This window comes from Vigna unguiculata, chromosome 1 (genome assembly GCF_004118075.2).
Source record: "Vigna unguiculata cultivar IT97K-499-35 chromosome 1, ASM411807v1, whole genome shotgun sequence".
Taxonomy (NCBI): domain Eukaryota; kingdom Viridiplantae; phylum Streptophyta; class Magnoliopsida; order Fabales; family Fabaceae; genus Vigna; species Vigna unguiculata.
In genome coordinates, this window is record NC_040279.1 from 19,979,166 (window position 1) to 19,992,428 (window position 13,263).

Consider the following 13,263-nt stretch of genomic DNA (forward strand, 5'->3'; position numbering starts at 1 on the left):
TAATTTAAATAAAATTATCAAGATAATATAACAACATTCTTTGTGGAAAAAAAAATCGTTAATTTTTTCATCACAAAATTTAGCAACTATAGTTGAAATATGAAATAAGGTACGTACATTACAAGAGAGAATTAAATTTATGATGAATCAAAGTGAATCCCCCTCATTCATATAAGTAAGCAACCTATTTAAACGATATTGTGTTGGCATCCCCATTATACGTCTTGTAAGGGATGGGTGTGAAGAAAGAAAATCATAGCACCTTCTAAATAAGTTTTGATTTGGAATGTTCATTATCCTTAATAAATAAAAAATTTGAACACCTGTATATTCAGCTGTAGCGGTTCCACGACTTAGGTTGTTTCTCTTCGTAAGGATGTTGTTTATATGTTCAATAGTTGCAAGGTGGCGGTTAAGAATGGTAGATTGTTGTCTTATTTGTTCATTTGCTTCATTTAGTGCCTACCTTTTTACTGAATCCATCTGAGTGAAACACACATAAGTTAAAATGACAATAAAAAACTGTCATTTTGTATTAAATAATGAACTATAATTAAATTTCTTAGAATGTAATGGAGAAAAGAGTAGAGGATACAACTATGTCATTAGAATCCTACTAGTCCTCTAATTTGTGTAGAATTTGGTAGACATTGAAACTCATTTCTAGCATCTGTCGGTTTATATCAAGAGTCAAATTCGATAAAGTTTCTTCTATTAATTGAACATGTCCTTCTATTAATTCATTTATATTTTGCAAGTCTTGCACCCCCACCCCATATTTGACTTAGAATTTGAGAATTTGAGTTCAATGAAGGTTCTTCAAATTCACCATTAGAATCGTGCATTTGAATTTCAGGGTTGTCAGTCAAAGGAATTTCAAGTTTTTCCTATGCTTTAGGAGCATGAATTGCATGATCGTGCTTCCATACACCATTAACACTAACAATATTCAACTTTTTCAACCTATTTGTAGAAAAGTGTTGTCTTTTGCCGATAGTCATGCAAGCCTCTATAGAAAGGTCTACTCCATTATATTACATGATTCTTGTTATAAAAATACCATATAGAAGAGGAGTTTCACTACCCTTGCATTTAAGCATATGTTGCATGATATGATGAATCCAATTTATGGAAATGTTATTTTTCAAAAGCCACATAATAAAAATGTCTTTTTTTTTTCATAACTTTTGAAAAATTAGCCATTCTTGGTGTCAAGAAATGCCCCATAGAATAATATAGTAGTTTGTCATTTGCATTTAGACAACCAACAGTTTTGAGACATTCACCGTGCATATCTGGTATGACCATAAAAGCCAAAGCACTAACGTGGTCAAAGAGGAGGTCTTTTGGTAAATTTGTACTCGACAATTTTTGACTCTAATACTTTAGATGCGCAAAATTAAACCAATCATCTAGTTTTAGTTTAATTTTTTTTCTTGTTCACCTTACTTTGTAGGTATCCATTTGTAAAAATCCTTAGATTTGAATAAAAGACTTTTATGAGATCCGAATAGAATGGACAATCCCGTGCGACGAAGCTAAAGAGTCCTTGAAATAATAGGTGATGATGGAAATAAAAACCATATATGGTAAAAGATTCAAAATTCATTATCTTCCGTTCCACAATTCTTCTTATATAAAATTCATGTGCATAATGTTCCATCTGATGATAATCACTAAAGAAACGTCTTTGATGTAATACATATTCTATTGTAGGCTTCTTCGATGTAGGAAGGTTCATCTCTAAATGTTTATCCTTTCAAGTTTTTTGTCTTCTATGTGATGATGATGATGCCATTAAGAATTAACTTCAAATTCAATGCATGAAGAATAATAAATTAATAAGAATAAAAAACATATATCAAATACAAATGCAATAACAATGTGTGAACAATTTAGCAAAAACAATAAAATAATACATGATAACAATGTTTGAAGATTGAAATAAAGCAAACATAAGATAAAGGCACAGACATGGGGCTCAATTAATCCCCATCATCATCTTAACTAGCTTATTCCAATGCATATGTACGGGTAGGTCCATTAAAAGCTTAATATGCATCAGATTTGTGTAAAGAAAATCATAACATTGTTCCAATAACAATTTCCTCCTATATGTTCATGCCAAGTAACACTTCCCATATGTCACTCTCAGAGAACTAGAAAGTTGCATTTAGACGCATCATCTCCACTTACTCAAAATATCATTTCATTTCTCAATGGCAACACTTGCCGCTTTGAAATGCAAGATATTTTTCTTAAAATGAAAGTTACTCGCTCCCTTGATAGACCTTGAAACACGAAAATGAAGAGGAAAAGGTCCATGGTTGTAGCGGAAATGGAGCTGGAATGGAGGAGTGAAGTCAAGCTTTGAAGGCCCTTGAAGCAATGGAGATGAAGTGGAGATGGAGTCTAGAATAGAGGTCCGTTCTAGGGAAGGAGGCTAGAGGTGTTTAAAGTAGAAACTAGTCTAGCAAGTGACTATTGAGGTAATAAGGGTGGAATGATCTCAACAACTAGCATATTACCATTCAAAAGTAATCAAATATAAGAGTAAGAAGGCCCCATTCATAGGATGGATGGCTGGCCTAAATGAAATGAAATGCAACATCAAATGTAATAGAAATGTAACTTGGAGAAGAAGCTCAATTTGTGGCCGTGAGATGCAAAGGAGTGAGGGATCAAGAGCCATGTCTCCCCTCACACTCTCCATGTGAAACTTGCGTACCAATCTAGCTTCCTCCAAGCATTCTCGGCCAAGCTTCAAATTGGGCTTGGATTAGTCCAATTTTGAAGGCTAATTACAAAGGACTTTGACATTTTATTCTACAAAGCATGACCTAACATTTGGCCCAAAAAATAAAATTTATTCTAATGCTCTAATCATGTATCCTCTTGTTATTAGGCCTTTGATTAGGCTTGGACTTGATGTACACATGGGCCATGGATTGGGCCTTGGGGTGGATTCATCACATAATGTCCATGAATTTGTCAAGTTTTGTTGTGAAATTCTTAAATTGTGAGTCCATAACATCCACCATAAGGCTTTGCATTTTGAACCTTTTGATCCTAACGTCCCACCGGATGAGACAAATGGCACAGATTGTGTAGATCGAGACTATACTCATCCATATGGGGTGAGGAAGGTGGAGTCGGGTCAATATAAGGTCGTTCAAATATATAGACTCAGGGACGTACTCCATTTCTAAAAGTGTCCCTTAAGTTAATGTCTATCACAAATTGTTTGTTGATGAGTTTGTCTCATAGATGGAGAGAAAAGTGAAAGAAAATTTTAAGGACAAAAAAAAGGAAAGAGAAGAATGAGAAAAGGTATATAGATAAAGAGAAAATGTCTGATGAATATTGGAAAATACATGCTTCAACCATTTTGAAAGAGAGAGATATAGAAAAAGAAAAACATAGAAAAGAAAATTGTTGAAGAGAAAAAAATTAAAGAAAAGGAGTTGAGAGAGAAAGAATTTGTAGAGAAGTTAAGAGAAAAAAGAGGACATGTTGACAAAAAAGGAAAATAAAGAGGAGGAGTTGAGAGTAAAAGAAAATAACGAGGAGTTGAAAGAAAAATATATTTAAGAAAAAATATACAAGAAAAGAGAAAAGAAGAAATAAGTGAAAAAAAAGGTGACCAACAAAGAGGAAGAAAAAATGATAATAAAGATAATGTCTTTAATGATTGTGCAAATATTGTTATTTTGTCCATTCAACAATACGGGGAAGAGATTTTTTATGTGATGTCTCAACAACAACACATTATTTGGTATTAATCAATCAACTGTTTTTGCAAGGAATGTAGTTTTGAAATGGAACATCAATAAAAATCTTTGATCTGAGTAATATGTTTATCTTGGAAGAAGAATACTCATGACATTTAAGGACGAATGTACTTGAAGAAGGAGGGAATGATATGATCTTAAAGGGTCTTTTGAGTTCTCATTGTAATTTCTATCTTTTAATTAAATATGGGAAATAATGATTCATGTAATAAGAATTAAATGCAATATTACTAGGTATTAAATAGTACTAATTGAGAATTAATGTGGAATTCGCAAGGTCTGCCTAATTCATTCTATAAAAGGATGCACTCTTTAATATATTGAGATATATATGAATATGACATAAAATGAGATTTCTCTTTATGATAACCTTTTGGAGTTCTAAGTTATAAGAAGCTAATAATTGATCTTATGAGAGAAACTTGTGGCAATCATACCCATTACTTATCACTTCACTCACATTCTCATTTCTTGAGTGTGGCGTCAATATCCTTCCCTAAACGGAATATTTAAACGGTCCTCCCCTAGTTTCTCATCACGTATGAGGCATGAACTTGTCAAGATGGGATGGAGAAAGCTAAATGATCGAAGACTTGCATGTTGCACTCAAGGACAACATAAAGAGGAAGGTTGGGCAATAACAAAGGTTTGTCAATAAAGGAAGGAAAGAGGTCACCTTCAAAGAGAGTGATTGGGTATGACTTCACTTCAGGAGCCAACTCAAAGGAAGCCCAAACTCCACCTTAAAGGGATGAGCCTTTCCATGTTGTGAGGAGAATAAATAATAATGCCTATGAGTTATATTTGTTCTCTAGTTACAGCATGAGTCATACTTTTAATATGGGTGACCTTTCCTCTTTGAGTTTAGGTTTTACAAATTCGTGGTCGAATTCTCTTCAAAATGAAAAAAAGAATGATGATGCATCCACAACTACTCATGATAGCATATATGACTATCCTAGAAAGATTCCTAGAGCATTAACATTAAAAGTGATGAAATTATTCATAATAAAACTTACAAACCTAATTAAAAGTTATTAATATTCTATTTTTGTTTTGTGCATATTTTATTTTCTCTTCTTGATTCTTATTTTTGTTCTTTAGTTGTTTATGGTAATTCTATTTTTTTTTCTTGATTCTTATTTTGTTCTTTAGTTTGTGATAATGGTTTTGTGATGTTTTTATTTATTATTTATTTTAATACTTTTTTTTGTTAAGATTTGCAAAACCATGCTAAGAACATTTTGTTTGATTTATATATTCTACAATGGCGTCATTGAAGATAAGACAGAAGGACGAATGAATCTCATTTTAATTTATTAAATTTAATATTTTTAATTTTAAGAAATAAAATAAAAGGTTATATTTAGAGATCAAAACGAAAATCATTTTTGGAATTAAAAAAAGAGAAATAAAACAATTTTGTTTTATACCAGGCAACTTGGCTAAACTAAAAAAATCCAAGCAACGTGATGACAGGTTGTTAGGTTAGGTTGGAATCCCCAGATTAACCCGATCGAGTTGCGTGTCCCGCTGTAGCATGCCCATAAACAATAACAGAAGTAGACATAAATGCTTACAAAAAATCTAACCCTGTCAAAATCAATGTCCAGATACATTTTAAGTCCCATAACCTAACCCAATCATTTATCTCATCTGAATCCACAACAACTGATATCATATTTGGTCTTCTGGTTATTCTGATTCCACCCAAAAACCCCGAATCTCTCTTTGTTACTCTCGGGCACGATGGGCACAGAAACCTCCTCAGTGGATATTTCGGAGCCCCTGCTTGTGAATCCTCACGGTAACGAGGAGAAGGAGGAGTATTTGCGTGAGGAGGTTCCAGAATGGAAGGAGCAAATCACGATAAGAGGGTTGGTGGTGAGTGCTGTGTTGGGGGCCTTGTTCTGCATCATCACCCACAAGCTCAACCTCACAGTTGGAATCATCCCTTCCCTCAACGTGGCTGCTGGTTTGTTGGGGTTTTTCTTTGTCAAGACCTGGACCGGTTTCTTGACTAAGGTGGGATTTTTCACCAAACCCTTCACCAAACAAGAGAACACTGTTATTCAGACGTGTGTGGTTGCTTGCTATGGCCTTGCCTTTAGTGGTATATCTCTCTCCCTTTCTTTATTCCTTAATTGTTTGTTTTGGTTGAAGACCATGTTTTGATTGAAGTTTTTGTGATTTCTAGTACACTAACTAATTGCAATGCACATGTTGAAGAAGGAAAAAGTTGTTAGTTTTAGAGTACAAGTGCTTTTGAGTTCTCCTAATCTGAATCTAAACATTCACTCAGTTGTCTGGTCTTGGCTTAAAAATTGGTCCGCGACAAGGTCAAAGTTTGCCAAAAAACTACGACCCAACTGCAGTTTAAATCATTGATAAGAATGTTCCTGTGGTTTGTTGCTGTTGAATTCGCTTTAGAATTGCGCAACTCTTTGAAAAATGGTCGGTGCTTTGTTGGAACATACGTTTCAGATTGATAAGAATGTTCTGTGGTTTGTTGGTATTGTGAAGGTTCTTAGAGGTTATGGGAGTTTTTGTAAAAGAGATAAGGTTAACTGATAATGGAGTAGGAACTTAACTTCCTTCTTTATTTATAAAATATATTATGTATGTTTCTAATTTTTATCGTATATTTCTTGGAATAATAATAAATTAGCAGGAGATTTTTTGAGTCTAACTAGTAGTCTTGAGTTTGATATTTGGGGACACACTAGTTGCGATAAGTTCACAGGAAATGTTTTACCACCCATTATGGTAATTTCCTGCTCGAGCATGGTTAACTCACATAGAATATACATCTATTCCATACCAAAAAGAATAATAATAAACTAGCGAGATTTCATTTGTGTTCAAATCCATCAACATTGATAAAGTCTTTCTCAGCAAAGGGAAAAAATAAAATAGGGACTGAATGTTAAAATGTGTTTATTTTCTTAATTGTACAAGGTAAAGCATTGTTTGTTACACACGATTGCTTGTTAACTCTTGTTAAGCAATCTGGTGGTCATGAGAGCTGCTTCTTACTTTGGTGAGATTTTTTCCCTATAAACGTGCAAACTGTGATGTTGTTGACAGGTGGGTTTGGTTCATCCTTGATTGCCATGGATCAGAGAACATATGAACTCATAGGCCCTGATTACCCTGGTAATAGAGCTGAAGATGTTAAAAATCCAGGATTGGGTTGGATGATGGGTTTCATGTTTGTTGTCAGTTTCCTTGGACTTTTTAGCCTTGTGCCACTTCGGAAGGTAAATCTATTTGGTTTGTTGTTATTGTGTTACATTTACTTGAACTCTATTTCTTTCTTTGTTCCTTTTCTTCTTTATCTTGTGGAAATTAAATTTTAATAAGAGAGATAAGCAGGAGGGTGCTTTTTGTCTCTTTTAATCCGGAAAGTCAAGTTATTAAATGTGGTCAAACTTTGAGCTGGTAGTCATTATTCCAATTGTTCCATAGGTTTTTTTTAGCTAATGATATGATGAATGCATCTTTCTTCGTGAACTTCCATGTTTGTATTCATTTCTGAATATTTGGCATTCTATAATGCAAAATCTTATTTATTTGTCGTGAAGACTGTACAAAAGCATATTAGAAGATGTATTATTTTCCCATATATTAAAAATAATGCTTCCATCCTATATTGTTTCTTTGGCTGAAAGCACAAACTTTAAAGGAATCATATCTGTGGTGCAAATATATGAATAATTTTGTTTTGGGGGCAAAGTTGTGAATAATTTCTCTGTTGAGAGGGCAATAAAGTTTTTATAGATATGTAAAGAAGGCTGTTGTTAAAAAACCTTAATGGAAAAGTTTATTTAAAGAGGAATTATTTATTTTAAAGCCTTTGACTTTTGAAATTGTTTCCTACAAAATCAAATGGCGTCTCTTTAGTTGTACATCTATAATGAGAAAGTGAATAAATTAAGAGTGGAACTGCAAGGAGCTCAAATTTTGGTTATGGCTTTTGTGTTCTTTGTATGGCTCTAACCTCTGTACTTCCATCTGTTGCGTATTTGATGCATCATTTCCTTTGCTAATGTATACTGATTTATGTGAATGGAATTTTAGGTTATGGTCTTGGATTATAAGCTTACATATCCCAGTGGGACAGCGACAGCAATGCTAATTAACAGTTTCCATACAAAAACTGGAGCAGAACTTGCAGGGTATACTTTACAAATTATGTTAATTTAACCACTCAGAAGATTTTTATAACTTACACTCTGATACAGGTTACGCACATTATTGCTGTATATTTTCGCTTATTAATCCAAGCATCGCTGAAACCTGTTAACCCATTTTTAACCAATTATTATTTTGTTTCTATTTTCTTTGTTTTCTATATTATTAATTTATTGTCTATGAGAATTGCACAGGAATCAAGTTCGGCAGCTTGGGAAGTATTTAAGCATAAGTTTTGTGTGGAGTTGCTTTAAGTGGTTCTTCAGTGGTATTGGCGATTCATGTGGATTTGACAACTTCCCTAGCTTTGGTTTGACACTGTTTAGGAACACGTAAGGCTCTTTATATTTTAGTTTTCTCTTCACTTTACAGAATTAATTTCGTACTCATAATTATGGAACATCTGTTTTTGGCTATTAAAATAGTATACTCTGTTTAATGAGTTTACAGAATTAATTTCGTACTCATAATTATGGAACATCTGTTCTTGGCTATTAAAATAGTCCAAGAGTAACTTGTATGTGGGTCTAAGGTTATATGTTGCGATTAAGAGATGATACTGAAATGAGTAATTTTTTTTTGAAAGGCCTGTATTAAACTATTAATCTACTTTTGTGTTTATTTGGTGACTGTATCATTTTATGATTTCAGTTATGCCTTAAGGCACCAACCCTACAGGCAGGAACTTTGTGGATCCAATAGAAATCCACGAGCCAGTGCTAGGATTTTTATTTTTTATTAATAATCAGAATTTAATGAACTTGATAAATAACGAAAGATACGGTCCCTCATGATGTATATTTCTTGTACTGGGAAGATACCAAAACTGAATTATGGTTATGATTATGAATTATGAATTCCAATACATTCTTAAGAAACTAATGGGGTAATGTCAAAAACTTTAACTAGTTATTTTTGATAAACTCAACCCATAGCTATCCCACTACTAGCATGTCAGTTGAAATTCTGGAACTACATGAATTCCTGAGAATAATTGCGAGTGGTACTGATACACTTAGGAAAAGTGGCTGATCCAAAGTTCCACTGACGCTCGCACTTTTAATAATGCCCCAGCCTGTATCAGACCAGTTAACTCCCTGGTTTGCATAGGAACATGATAATAAGTAGAATTCAGAACGAGAGTGAGAAAGAGAAAGTGATTGCAGGTTAAGAAGTAAAAAATAATTTTAATATTAATGAGAAAGGGTAATTGAATTCTTAGTCTGTAGACTATTTAATAAATGGGATGATAAAAAGAAATGAGGTATGAAATTGTGTTCTAGGTTTGAAATTCAGCCTTTAGTTTGTAGAGTTCTAGTTCTGTCTTGCTGCGATTGGTTGGCCATGGCCCCCTGTGATTTTGTTTTTCTTTTCCAGAACTGGTTAGAGTTTTATTATTCTGCCTCTGGTACAATGTAACAGAGAACACAGATATTAAATGACTGACGTGCATAATGTTAATGGTGGCATAGGATCTCTATTGTCTGTTTATTGAAAGAATACAATTAAACAAGACTGGCACCTTTACTGATTCTGTTATTAAACAGCTGATGGTACCACCATAAGAGGCAACAACTCCCCAGAATAGCCTAATTAAGCAGTTGGTTCAGGTTTTACTTTGTGGTTGTTTGTACTTTTGGACTGCCCCTCCTGATGCCATGGTGCTTGAAGCAACTATTTTTTCATTAATAACAGCATGTCAAAAGTTTGTAATAATTATCAAATAAGTTGATTCATGCTATATTCTTAACTGTTAACTGCCGTGCCGCAGAGTGAATGTATAGGGTTCTGAGGATACAGCTAATTGTTCAGATACTAACATGGCATCCTTTTCATGCAGATTCTACTTTGACTTCAGTCCAACGTATGTTGGATGTGGTCTTATCTGTCCTCACCTAGTAAATTGTTCAGTTCTCCTTGGAGCTATTATATCATGGGGCTTTCTGTGGCCTTTTATCTCTGAGCATGCTGGGGACTGGTATCCAGCTGACCTTGGTAGCAACGATTTCAAAGGCCTTTATGGATACAAGGTATGGCTAAGACAATATACTTGCAGGACATCTCTAAGGAAACTTTACGCAAACAGTACTTGTGATTTCGGATGGAAACAGTGCCTTAATGTTTCATCTAAGCTGCTAGTGTAAATTTGATATTGACATTCGAAAGTCTTGATTATTCATAACTCGAGTTCCAAGCATGAGCAACCTACTATTTATTAATTAAAATACAAATGTAATACATGATATTTGCCTTCTTTATATCTTAACTTTCAGTTTCAAAAGAAAATAGTCGATAGCATAACATGACGTAGTAAACTATATTAGATCATTATCAACTCTGAAATTTTAAATTCTACTTTCATCTTGCTGTGTACAGTAAACTATAGTACTTGTTTTGACTTGAAATTGAAATAGTTTTGTCTTATTCCCTCTAAAACATACTGAGCTGGCCTGAATTTTATTTGGGTTTTCCCAAGGCTTAATGCCTCAAAAAGCGCCATATTGTGTTATAGTTCTGTTGTACAGCTTTTTTCTTACTTATCATGTTTTCTGCAGGTCTTCATATCTATTGCCCTTATTTTAGGGGATGGTATTTATAATCTGGTAAAGATTATAATTATAACGGTTAGGGAGATGTGGAGGGCAAGCTCCAAACAGATCACCCTTCCTGTTGTGACTGAGGTTAATGGTGAGTACAGTAAAATATTTTCCATTATATTTTTTACAAGTATGATTTCTTTTTTCTTTTAACAAAGTTATGTTGGCATCTGCCTAGTCATTTCTCTTGCCAGACATGTAGATTTTGTCAACTTGTCATGCAGGAGTATCTTATACTTTTATAAGTTACTTTCGTACTGACATTTAGTCTTGACCTGTATGACGACTTGGCTATGTTTGGATAATATAGAACTGGTTACATTGTGGAAAACAACGGAACTGAATGTAGTTAATTAACTTTTGAAAATCATTTGATGATCTATTCCCAGTGTCACCAGTTGAAACTAGTGCTATTAAGAGTATGCATTTGAAGTTAACCTTGAGTTCTACTAAATTTTTTCCAATCCATAGTCAAAAGATTAGCCATCACAATAATTTATTTTTATTTGATTATTTGGTCAGTATCTGACAGCAAGTGTATATAATCTATTAAAGTTAATTATTTTCTTATCCATGTTCTCAGATGATGAGAGTTCTCAACTGCAATCAGTAGAAAAGATGAGGGATGAAGTATTTTTGAAGGACAGGATACCCACCTGGTTCGCTGCTTCTGGATATGTGGGCTTGGCTGCAATATCCATAGCAACAATACCAATGATTTTCCCTCCTCTCAAATGGTACTTGGTTCTGTGCTCTTACATCCTTGCCCCTGCCCTTGCCTTCTGCAACTCTTACGGCACTGGCCTCACAGACTGGAGCCTGGCATCCACTTATGGAAAGATTGGTCTTTTCATTATTGCGGCAGCAGTGGGCCAAAATGGTGGCGTAATAGCAGGTGTGGCATCATGTGCTGTTATGATGTCTATAGTCTCAACTGCTGCCGATCTCATGCAAGATTTCAAGACCGGTTACCTTACCTTCTCATCAGCAAAGTCCATGTTTGTGAGCCAATTGATAGGAACAGCCATGGGTTGTGTGATCGCTCCTCTCACTTTCTGGATGTTCTGGACTGCCTTTGATATTGGCTCACCTGATGGCCCTTACAAAGCACCATACGCCGTTATATTCAGGGAAATGGCCATTCTTGGTGTTCAAGGATTCTCAGAGCTTCCAAAGTACTGCATGGAAATGTGCGGCGGTTTCTTTGCAGCTGCCCTGGTTATCAATCTTGTAAGGGATGTAACTCCCAAGAAATTCTCACAGTACATACCCATCCCAATGGCAATGGCAGTTCCTTTCTACATCGGTGCTTACTTTGCAGTTGATATGTTTGTTGGAACTGTGATACTGTTTGTATGGGAAAAGTTGAATAGAAAGGATGCAGAGGACTATGCTGGGGCAGTTGCTTCTGGATTGATATGTGGTGATGGAATATGGACAATTCCATCTGCTATCCTTTCTATAATGAGGATCGATCCTCCCATCTGTATGTACTTCGGCCCTTCTGCAAGTAGCTGAGATCAGCAACTCTGGGTTGTAAATATCTGTCTGTGACACCATAGGGGATTTCTAAGTTTCATTTCCTCTATGTTTGTCCATGTCTGTGTATTCGTAAATATTTAGGGATGTCATTCAGTCCCTGAACTGTCTCAGGAAAAAAAGGGTTAAGGGGTGCTTCCACTCCATTTTCCTTTTCATGCATTTATGTATTATTGCACATTCTTTTCCTTAAAGCTTAAATCAAAAGTAATGTGTGTAAGTTATTTAAAATGCATTGATAGTGTAATAACTATTCGTATTTACCCAAGAACGAGTTGTTAAGCATGGTAAGATTGTCAATGTGTTCATTATTTAAAAAGCTATTGTGTGCTGCAAAAGTTTTAAACTAGTGAGAGGGAAAGGGAGAGGTCTACGATTTAAAATAGAAAACGAAGGGTGCTCGGGAGACAAAATCTCTCCAGGTAAAGAAGTCTCTCCAAGCAAAGTACACATAAGTTCTCCAAGTTGTCTGCTAAACTTCCCCTGAGTTTAACACTAAGCACATAACACCTCTTCAGATTCAGTACACAGGCATTCATGTTTATATAACAATAAAGTTGTTTAATACAAATTCACACTCTTTAGAGTAAATTTCAGAGTAAACTTCAACAACCCTAGTTTTGATGAAGTGTTTTTCACAAAAAAGTATAAAACATGAATATATTTTGGTTTTAAGACAATGCGCTTTATAACAACAAATCATATAAAATACAAGTATATAAGATACACGTGTTTTGTCTAACAAATGATGCAACACCTTGTAATCTTTGTTTAATTTGATTAGCGAAGTCTTCATCACATTATAGGTACACACTTTTAATCTAAACTTTGTACCTAGTGAAAATATTCTTCAAGTTAAGTTTATTTTGTGTTACATGGAATGTTTGTATCTTTAGTCTAACAAGAGGATCTACTAAAGCACATGTCAACATATAAGATTTTATGGGATGGGAGCTAAAGTTGCTTTGTATCAACAATCATCTTGACACAAACATATGTCAACTATAGTCCATCTATCACATATGGTCTCTACTTTTATTTTGATTTGAGTAAAAATTATTTAACCTAGGACTAATAACTATTGTGAGCATGTTTTTTTAGAGGAAATTAACATTTAATATTGAATGATGTGCATTTAAAGA

The 13,263-nt window shown here is 34.3% G+C and overlaps 1 protein-coding gene across 1 annotated transcript; it reads left to right on the top strand.

The window, feature by feature from the left end:
• The first annotated feature begins 5,341 nt into the window (after positions 1 to 5,341).
• Positions 5,342 to 12,406, top strand: LOC114164167 (probable metal-nicotianamine transporter YSL6). Its single transcript, XM_028048725.1, has 7 exons — positions 5,342 to 5,904; positions 6,879 to 7,051; positions 7,872 to 7,969; positions 8,180 to 8,317; positions 9,826 to 10,015; positions 10,541 to 10,673; positions 11,166 to 12,406. Exons 1-7 carry the CDS (start codon positions 5,541 to 5,543, stop codon positions 12,098 to 12,100), a joined length of 2,031 nt encoding a protein of 676 aa, XP_027904526.1. The 5' UTR covers positions 5,342 to 5,540; the 3' UTR covers positions 12,101 to 12,406.
• Positions 12,407 to 13,263: the final 857 nt, after the last annotated feature.